Below are 11,148 nucleotides of genomic sequence, written 5' to 3'. Positions count from 1 at the left end.
TGTTTATTTTATAAAAGTTTGCGTGTATATTTAGTCGGAGGATTCGTATTCGCGGTCACTGCGGTGCGCGGTGCACGTCCGGACGCCCGCGGCGAACTGGCGGGTCGAGCGGTGCGCAACATGGCCGCCGCCGGAACGTATAGGTGTTAGCTCGTTGCGATATCTTCCTCGCGCTAATAAATAAATAAGATGCATGTGTTATTTATATTTGAATTTACAGGTTAACTCTCTTTATAATATAAATGTAAAGGCACATTGCTTAGATAGTTAATTGGACCTTAAATATATATAAATTTAGTATATAATTTAAATTAAAGCAAGAACAAAGTCTGCCTTAGTTATTATGTGACGTCTGTCTGGGAACTTATTGCATTCGCGACGTAAACGTTAGACAGAAACCGCAGTCGACTACAAATTAATTTTTCCAATTTTCTCAATATTTTACAAATAATTTTAGGTGCGTTTTTATTTTGCCCTTACGCAACAACACAATCAAAATGAGCGTAATCTAAACTGATAGCGAGTCGGCAGTCGGCGTGCGGACGGTCATTTTAACAGAATAAGTATAATGTATAAAGTATAAACACATCGGGTGGCGTTACAAGTCAACTTTCATTTAATTTTAGCGCTCTAGAAAACCTAGGTGCCATTCGAGTTTTGCGCTCGAATAATGGTTAATTCTGCGTGTATTTAAATTTCTTGAAATTTAAATATTTACATATTTACAAAATGGCGTTTAATTTTGCAGGAAAATTAGACGATGTGGGGAAAACAGTGTCTCAGCACCTTCCCAGTATCTCCTTTGCTATATGATACAGTAGACAGGATAGGATACAGCATGGGAAAAAAAACGAAACGCCTTGAACAGTTCATTGTGCCGCACGTAACTGTACTCTTATAATAAAAGAGACAATTATCAAACAAAGTAATAAAACAAATTTCCAAATGAAACCTTATTAATAATCGGAATATTTCAAAATCCACAAGTTTCGGCGTTGTTTGGGAAGTTAAGTATATTATTGATCTCAAGTAATTAGCCTAATGATCATTAATGTAATGAGACATACGCGTAAATTATATAGAAAAGCTACCTCTTATAGTAACATTATAATAACAAAATAAATAGTTAAACTACTACAATATTAAAAAAGCCTCTTATTTAAACGAATGAGGAACTAAACATTTACCACGGGCGGGGCTCGAACTCGTGACCCCTGAGTTGTGACGCAAAACCAGTTGTGACTGCGCCAAATGATCATTAAATCTCCTTTAGATTGCTTTCTTTGCAATAACCTTTGAATGAGATGTTGGAATGAAGAATTTCTTATAGGACAATATTGAAATCTATACTCATAATGTAGTGCCTAAGTACATTGTTTGATGTAATCGTGGTGCAATCGATAATATCTGATTATACTTAAAATGTATTTATCTTCCTGAAATAGCCATATGATGTGCGGCGTTGAGTTTCGCCATACAACACTCAAGATCACTATAACAGAGAATAATGACTAAATTAAGATATGTGAAGATTAAAAGAAACTTTCATGTATTCGTTTTACGGGATCAAGATAAAAATTGTAGGGTTTCCGCTAAGTTCCATTAGAAAGGGTTGCTTGGGTTACAAGGTGGAGCACCTGATGTTAAGAACCTGTTTTAATTGTTTAGTTATTTCTATATTCGCTGCGTCGATTTTTGGTTCAACATTTTACAATATAATAAATAGCTTTAATAACAACTTTATATAACAAAGACATATTTAAGCAAAATATTTTACTTTTCTGGGTTTTTTTTGCAAAACAAAATATTAAAACAATACACAACTGTAAAATATTTACTCACACTTATGTGCGACTGTAACTACATTAATTGTATTATAAGTTAATTAACATTTACCACTTTAACAGACAGTAAATAAACTTATTAAAACATGATAATTCTAATTTCCATATCTCCTTAGCGACAATGCAATGCGGTAGAAAGGGATAGCTTAGCTTGCTGACAAACTTCTATCCATTTTTTAATACGATATTAAGTATTAATATATTTTTCTACTTATTTTTTTTTCCCTAGCCTACACCATACCATTGTTGGGCAAAGGCTTCTCTCCACTTCTTCCATTCCGGTCTATTTAGGGCTATTGAGCACCAGTCAGGCCAGTCAGTTAGTAAGTCACCAGTTAGTTTTACTTAATTTTTGATTATGTAAAATACATCTTTATTGCTATTGTAGGTACTTACTTAGGCCTTTTAATTTAGTTCATAAGTAATGATACTTATTTAAATTTGTGAATCTTTATAGATGTACATAGGTGTATGTAATATACATATAAAATCTAGTAGAGACCTACGTATTATATTTATATCTAAGTCGCTAAGTATTTATCGTGATATTTCTTTATATTACTAAATAGGTAATATTTTTAAGTAAAAAAATCGATATTATTAAATAGTTACTTAAAAAATATTTATAAGTTTTTTTATACTATAGCAACATTTCCTTTCACTAGTAACATATCACTAATAATGAAATAAATGATTACTATGGCACAAAATTTTAAAACCGCAATAATAAGTATAAAAACAAACAAAATGTACTCGTCAGTGTTACGTGAATCACAGTCGTCGCAATATACTCGTAACTTCGTCATTGGTTATTAGTATTAGACTGGTTCAGCGCTAATAATAAAAACAACTGTATGTAATATTATAATTTATGTTTCAATTTCACAGCTTTTGAAGCTCATCATTTATATAAAAAAACATAATTTAAAAATTAATTATATTTTTTAGTATTTTTTTATTATTATTACTTCTCTTTATTGTTGGAGGCTCATTTTTCACTTTATTTTCGTTTAGTATTAGGCTAAAAGAAAATGCAACCGTTATCTATAAATACCTTATTAAAATGAAAGAAAAAAAGAATAATGTGCCACTGTGTTGCCTCTTCTTATCTCACAGTGGAGGTTAAACGCATCTTTAAATCATTCATATGAACTTGTACAGTACGTACACATGAAGTTGAGGGAACCAAAATGAAGCTCAATAAAGTTTGTGATATTTTAGTTAGTTTGCGTACAAAGTACGAAGTTATATTCAACAAAGGAGAACATTCCTCGGTGTTGAAATTGAACCCACGACCAACGTGTCTATGTCCCAGTTCTACGATGATATCAAATAAAAATGTCAATTGTAATTTAAATTAAAGTTTTCTCTCGCGGACGTTAAAGCGAGATGCCGGTCTCTAGAATTATTTTCAGTTCATTATTATAGGTTGATTTTTCTCAACGCATTTCCCCATGTAAAGGAAATTGAGTGGTACGGTCATCCGATACAAGGCTAATCCTTTCTTGGGAATATATAGAAATATATAGAAAAAGGCGAGTTTAAGTAGGTACATAAAAAGATTGTACATATACGAACCGAGTTTATGAACATTGAGTTCCCAGGTTCCTTCTGCCTAACCTGCTGTGTAGTATACAGCGTGACGCTAAAATAATAATACATATTATTTACCTGATAAAGTGGTAGTGGACGCGTGCAGTGCAGTGGTTGTTGATCGTGAAGACAGAAAAATATTTTTTTTTGTAAATATTTGAATTTAGACCATGAGATTACCCACGTGGTAGATCAATCATTGTGCCGATAGAAATAAAACAAACACTAAATATTAAATGACGCTTGCCAGAATTCAAAATTGAAAATTGCATTTAAATCGCTTAAGCCGTTTCTGAGATTAACGTGGACAAACGTACAAACAGATAAAAACTTTAAAAATCATTGCTTTCGGTTCTATTACATTAATACAGGTCTCCAAAAAGATTGTTTCTTATAATATACTAGCGACCCTCTTGCGGCTTCGCCCGCTTTAACAACTGGATTATTCATATAATGTATGTTTGCAAAGCACTTAAGATAATGTGAAAATTAATTAAACCCTAATGCAACCCGCATTTTCGTAGTTTCAATAAGGATTTTCCAATTGTTTTACACAGCAAGGATTTTTTAGTAGGTACCGTAATTTTAAATCTGTGCTACTAATCTTTTCAAGTACTTATTAAAATATATTTAAATGACTATTTTTAGATAGTTAAATGACTATTTTTAAACGGAAGAAATTATAAACAAAAACCTACCTACTAATAACTACTACAAAGAATATGAAACCAAATATATCGCGCTGAAATAATACATTTAACTCGAATTATCCAATACGTGCAAACGCATCTAAATCTTCGTTGCTATAAAGGCAGGCTTTATTTTCGAGCTTGTGGTTAATGCTGAAGAGAGTATTCTGTCCCTGATAAAAAGAAAGCACTACGTGGCTGCCTTTGAGGAAAATTAAATAGAATGCTTCGGCCGGGAATCGAACCCGGGCCGCCCGCGTGGCAGGCGAGTATTCTACCACTGAACCACCGATGCGTGTAAGGCAGGCGGGCGCGGCGGACGCATGGCGAGTGGCGAGCCGTTTCGCAGCAAGGATTTTTTGATATTGTAACAACTTCTAAAGTACTTATTAAAATGAAAAACAGTAAAAGACAGTTTTGGTCTACATTAAATGGCCAACGTAACTAATATACTTATTTATATGCTGAGAGTAAGGGATAAGTGAAACTTGAGTAACATATAGCTGATGTGTCAACGGCGGGATGTGTCAACAATTAAACGCGTTTTTCTGTAAAACTATTCGCAATTTCGAAATAGTGTATAAAGCAAATTTTATCTTCGTTAAACGTAGAAAATTAATAAAATATTTTAAAGGATAAGGATTAATACCATTATGGAAAAATATGACACACAATAAAAAATATATTGAAATTATTATTTTTAGACAGAAAAATGGTCACTACACGTTATTCTTAAAATATACGAATATGCCGTCGCGGACTTTTTTGTAGATCTTATTAAGAGGAACAATACTCCAGTACATTTTTTTCATGTAATACTTACCATTAAAGCAGCGCATGCGCGAAAGTGTCTCAACGGGTAGGACTTTATACACATTTATCGTATTTATGTTAATTTACATAAGAATGTACAAATAATAAACTATATATAAACCTTCTACAAAAAATACTCGACCTAATGGTGAAAACCGCATCAAAATCCGTTGGGTGGTTTAGAAGAAGAAGAGTTAGAAACAACAGACAGACACGAAAAGCGACTTTGTTTTATAAGATATAGGATGTCCCATGTACAGACACTGATCCATCACGATTTTATTATTAGTATAGATTATGTACATACATTCATTATTTAGTATAGCTTAAGGCTCTTAATTTTAAACTAGTACAGAAATTCAAAATATAAACTAATTAAATTGAAAATATTTTATTTCCTCGAGTGGGAATCGAACCCACAACTTGTCTCGTTTATATTCGCATGCTTGTTCCGTGCCACGACTGGTCTCAACATAAAATGTATGAAAATTATTTTTCAAAAAATAAATAAATTTCGTAAGAATCTAGTTTCAGTCCGCGGTCAAGGTCCATATCTATTTATTGACCTAGATTGCACAGAGTTGGAAATTTCCTCACTTTTAGTATCATAGGCCGTAATGTCAAAAAAATATTTTTATATTTTTTCTTGTATAGTACCTACTTACTTTATTTTATACTTGCTTTGTATCGGTCTATAAATAACTACTTATGATATAAATGATTTATTTCTACTTCACCAATTATTATCTTATATTAAGACACTCATAAGATATACAGACAAATATAGGCACTGCAGTAGCACGCCTCTGTAAACACAACAGATTGTGGGTTCGATTCCCACTCGAGGAAAAAAAATATTTAAAATATAATAGGCAATAATAATAATAGCTCTGGTATCGAAGCAAAGCGGGAACGCAAGTGTCTTAATTTTAGATTCCCAGATTAACTCTCCCTACAATGCTATGGGCGGAATACAGCGTGATATTTTAAAAAAATATAAAATGATAATGTAAAAAAGTAACTACAATGCAACTTTCTATAAAAAGGTAACAAACAGATCCACTATCCATATCTCATAAACTATGAATATTATTGCATCGAACGCGCAAACCAAGAAAATTATAATAATTGAATTAAAACATAATATCGCGTGCCGGTGTAAAATCGATATGTTGAAATATCGCATCCTTCACTGCGCTCAACTCAAATACGTTTTATAGAAAGTCTGTTATAACGCGTAAGAAAAATTACAAAATTGAAGAAAAAAACAGAATTTTGGATTTTTTGTTTATATTTCAAGAATAATGGTGAGAACTGTAATGTGATATTAGGGAAAGAAAACTTATAAACTCTCTTATCCGCAATAAGAATATACCTACTTGACAATGAGAGAAAAATAACACAGAATACCACAAACGGACCAACGGGTTATATTAAACTTATTTTTTCAGCTTTACGCTATATTCCGCTTTAAGCAGTAAAGGCAAAGATAACCTAGTGTTAAGACATCTCATTCTCACTTTCCTATTAAATATTTCATACAGTCAAACGCTTGGGCCACTAAGTTACGACGGCCTCAAAGAAAAATTTAACGTAATCAAAGTAATTAAATAATAATTGGCTTCCTATTAAATAAAATAAAAATAAAAAATAAAATAATGTTGCAATTTCGCTAAATCCATATACCTCAATATAACACCCGTTGAATATTTTCGCCATTTTGCATTTCTTCTTAAATTTTAAATTTAATAAGATGATAACATATTTTTTTCTAAAACATAATATCTTCATCTCAAATTCGATTCTTATAATCATTTATTTTACAAAATATTAAGATTTTTTTAATATTACCTAACGAAAAATAACAATTTGCATATAAAAATCAAATCAGAATATTTGAAGGTTAAATTGATTAAAACATGTTTTAATTGTCGAAAATAAAAACAAATAAATAGTGTTTGATAATCCACGAAATATCGATAAACTGACATATTATTTTTAATAATACATCAAAAATTTATCAGCATTATAAGCAAAAAAAAAAAAGTTTTGTTAGAGTACAGTGCGGTTGACGAGTTGTGGCTTTGTGAACTCTTGTGCATTGTTCACTCGGGAACAAAATAAACGAAAGTAAGAAAAGTCCAATTGTGTAATTCGCAGCCATCGACATTTAACTTTGGGACCACGATTCGACAATCGTACTGTATACGACTTTATTCAACTCCTCTGTGGCATAGACCTAGATGTGTTTTTTTATAAATGTCTCAACAATCATTATTTAAAGTAATATATAATTAAAAATTAAGGCCGTAATGCGACAGTGTCTAACTTCATATTCGATGATTGTAGGTTCGATCTTCACTTGTGGAAAGGACTATGTTTAAATTAAATATTTTTCAAGTCACCTTTATTCATTCTGTAACGTGGAGACCTTGCATATAAATAAAATAGAAAAACACTTATTTAAAAAAATCACGCGTTGTTGAAATTTTAATATAACACTTTAATAACACTATAATAGATATTAAATAAGAGGAAACTTACCTTTAATGTTGTGTTATTCCAGAACATGTTTGCACGTGACGGGTGAGCTGGTATCGCTTTGGAAACCTGGTATCGGAAAATACTTTTTTTTTAGCTTCACATTGTATCAACAGGGTAGGCAGAAGGAACATAGTGTTAAGACATTTCGTTCCCATTTAAACACTTCCGTTCCCCAATTTCTGCCGAATTCTGGACGTGGAAGTTAGTGGCGGAATTCAACCAAGCCTAAGTTCTAAGCCAGAAAGCCTACTAGAGCGGGAAAATGAAAATATTTAGTAATTCATTTAACCGAGTGGTGATCGAATCGAACCCACAATTTGTCTCGGTTACAAACAATCGCACGCTTGTGCCCCTGCGCCACGATTAACCTCAAATATTCTTATTTATTCAATGTTTAGTTTCATTCTTTTTCGCGCATCTCGTAGGTTAGGCGCAAAAAATTCAGCGTCAAGACATTGGCAAGCGTGTGGAGTGACGGCACTCAATGCTGCGCTTTGTCTTGCCAGTGCGGGGAAATAGAAATAATTGCCCCAACTGAAATTAAATCCACAATCACCATATTTTCTGTCACATGGTATCACACTTTGCCAACGATTTTTTAACATTATAGAATAAAGGTAAATTCTTTAAAAAAATATATATAATAAATAACTTTGAACTTTGAGCTTCCAGCAAAGCAACAGCTAAAAAAATTCTTTCTATTATTCAATCCCTTCAAGTAGAACAATAAAAGTTTATTATGTTAATATACATATTTTTTAAACCAATAGTAGTTCTTTTTTAAGTTAAAGGTTGCCTGGTAGAGATTATCTGTGAGTGTAAAGGCCAACTTTCTTGTTTCTGTTTTTTATTTAAGTTAATTTATGTTTGTTTTTTCGTTTTGTGTTTTAGTTAATTAATATCAATTATGGTGTAATAAAGTATTAAAATGAAATAAAAAAAGAAAGTAATTAAAAAAATCTATCTTACCGTTTGCCGCATTTGTTACATATTATTTCTTTATTATGTACAAATTTTATGTGTAAATTTAAGCATCGTTTTCTTACAAATGTTTTTCCACAAACTTCGCACTTATGTGGTCTTGAATCAGTGTGAGTTCGTAAATGTACTGACATACTGTGAACAACAGATAAAAAAAGTTTAATATATTAAGCTTCGCGCTGTACCCGCATATAGAGGCCGGACTTATGGAAATGTGTCGAGCTTTTGCCGTGGTACAAGAGCGAAGAAATAAAAATATTCATAATCGTGGAATTAAATAGTGGGAATCGAACCCAATCGCGTTATAGACACACGCTTGTGCTCCTGCGCCACTACACTTTCTGTATTTTAACATAGTGTAAGACACTCCGCTCCGACACGCATCCGCCAACTAAGCGTGATAATGCGCGTTGTTGTTGCGTGCGGAACTCAACACCGCCCTGCCAGAGTGGTAAAATAGAAATAATTTTAAAAAAGGAAATAATTTAAATTTAATTTAAATAATTTAAGAAAAGGCATTAAACTGCTAGAAAACAAATCTTTAACATAATTATTTAATCCATAACTCACTTTGTCCTTCCACTCAATGTTTTGCCGCACACAGCACACTCAACAGTTCTCTTATCATGTACCATTTTGTGCCGCACCAATAAATAGTCAGCAGAAAATTTTCTTCCACAAATTTCACACATATATTTATATTCAACACAATGTACTTTACGAATGTGGGATTTTAAGATATATAGAGATGAGAATTCTTTCTTGCAATTTGCCTAAAACATATTAAATTGATTATTATATAGTATCCATCCATCAGCCTTTTAAGGTCCACTGCTGGACATAGGCCTCCCCCAATGCTCGCCACTCCGTCCGGTCCTGCGCCCTTTGAATCCAGCGGGTTCCCACTGTCTTCTTAAGGTCGTCGGTCCACCTGGTTGGAGGGCAGCCTGTACTCCTTTTGCCGAGACGTGGTCGCCATTCGAGGGCCTTTCTATAGTATTACCTTTCTATTTTTTTTATATAGTATAAAATGAAATATTGCAGAATTTAATTAATCCTGCACTATTTACAACCTGTGAGTGTTTGATTATTCGAATGTTTGTATAACAAGATTGTAGAATAAGTAAATCATTTCATGAAAAGAAAATAATGTTACTTTTTTTTTAAATATAAAAAACATGTAGTGGAACTTGAACCTGCACTTCATGGAAACTGAACAAATGTTCTAACCACTAAGCCTAATGTAGCAACATTGAAGTTTTTATACTCTTGTTACAATCTATTTATGTTGTTAGTGTCTGTGTAGAGAGATTATACATTTTTAAAAATATTTTTCTTTCCTAAGTATAGAATAAATTTACCTAAAAACATAATTAAATAATGTGTTGTTGTTAATGGTGAAAGGAAAAACTTACATTTGGACAAATTGCTTTCAATGGATCTTCTATGGGAATGTGATATTTCTTTCTATTTTCTGAAATTGTTTCAACTGTTACATTTTCGTAGAATTTGAATTCACTACTTGGATTGCTAATATCTGTAATAAATCTCAATGATTTAATATTTACAACTATGATTGTGACTTTATAATTATATATTTATTTACTTACTATCATTTAAATGTCCTAGAGGTTCAGTGAACACATTAGAGTTTAAATTATAAAAATGTTCTTTGTTGTATAAGTCCAAACCACATAAAGGCTAAAATTAAAAACAAATTGTTTTACCATTGTTATTATGAAAGCACAAAATTCCTTTTTGTTGTGATGGATATTTAACGTATCTCATTCTTATTTATCATAGAATAAATTTAGAAATAGAAACTTATTAAAATTAATAATATAAATTAATAACATACATCTTCATTTTCTATATCATCTCCAAATTTATCAGATACAGATGCCATGTTTATTATTTCATTTATTCTTATTGCTTAGAACTTTGAAAATCGTTTTTGGTTTCTCAGATAATATTTACTCTACAATATATTTAACAGTTCAACTACAAGAAAACACGACTCAAATTTTCGCAGCCGGCCGACTTTCAAATCTACATTCTACTTTATTTTACTGGAATATTGACATTTGATACAGACTAAAGAGGGGAAAAAAAATAATCGAACTTAAATAAGCCAATTGATTGTTTTTAAATATCGATTCTTATATTATTGATAAGGATAATATAAATGCATAAATAACAGCTTTTTTGTTTTGTACACGAATTTGTACGATGGACGTTTCTCGAAGATAAATTCTGGGCTCCTTTCTACTTCTGCTTTATATTAACGATGTAGTTTTAGAATTGTTCGCAGATGATACTTCCTTAATATTTAAGATTGATAGAAACAATGTAAATAACGACGAAGTGAATAGTGCACTGTCGCATATTCTTCATTAGTTTGACTATTAACGTCAATATAAAGTTAAATGCAAATAAAAAATTGAAACCTCAATTTTTAAAAGCCTTCTTGCCGGCTCTTCTCAGCAGAACTGTCTTCCGAACCGGCGTTAGTTCATTGGATTCAAAAGTGCTTGTAAAAGTCTATTTGAATGAAAAATAAAATGAAAAAAATAAATTCTCCTTCTTCATGTAATATTTCTTACATAATTTTATTTAGTCTTTATTACGAAAGTTCGAAAAGGAGAAAAATATTGATAACACAACTTTAATATTCAAGATATTAT

General features: G+C 31.6%; 1 protein-coding gene across 1 annotated transcript; it reads right to left on the bottom strand.

The window, feature by feature from the left end:
* Nucleotides 1-37: 37 nt before the first annotated feature.
* Nucleotides 38-10,867, bottom strand: LOC146540875 (zinc finger Y-chromosomal protein-like). Its single transcript, XM_085195472.1, has 7 exons — nucleotides 10,323-10,867; nucleotides 10,075-10,165; nucleotides 9,880-10,001; nucleotides 9,035-9,237; nucleotides 8,453-8,599; nucleotides 7,484-7,549; nucleotides 38-173 (listed from the first exon to the last, which is right to left on the bottom strand). The coding sequence occupies exons 1-6, from the start codon at nucleotides 10,368-10,370 to the stop codon at nucleotides 7,486-7,488; spliced, it is 675 nt and encodes a 224-aa protein (XP_085051598.1). The 5' UTR covers nucleotides 10,371-10,867; the 3' UTR covers nucleotides 38-173; nucleotides 7,484-7,485.
* Between the last annotated feature and the right edge of the window lie 281 nt (nucleotides 10,868-11,148).

This window comes from Heliconius melpomene, chromosome 1 (assembly GCF_056956725.1).
Source record: "Heliconius melpomene rosina isolate 202511_hmr_F chromosome 1, ASM5695672v1, whole genome shotgun sequence".
NCBI lineage: Eukaryota > Metazoa > Arthropoda > Insecta > Lepidoptera > Nymphalidae > Heliconius > Heliconius melpomene.
Note: the sequence above shows the minus strand (reverse complement) of the source record. Positions and strands in the feature narration are given on the sequence as shown.

Bases quoted from the DNA above. Each gene is read 5' to 3' on its own strand.
- LOC146540875 (XM_085195472.1), bottom strand. From the start codon at position 10,370: ATGGCATCTGTATCTGATAAATTTGGAGATGATATAGAAAATGAAGAT. The intron at 9,238-9,879 runs GTAAGTTTTTCC...AATATGTTTTAG, and splicing joins TGAAAGCAATTTGTCCAAAT to GCAAATTGCAAGAAAGAATT. The intron at 7,550-8,452 runs GTAAGATAGATT...TTCCGATACCAG, and splicing joins TGTAACAAATGCGGCAAACG to GTTTCCAAAGCGATACCAGC.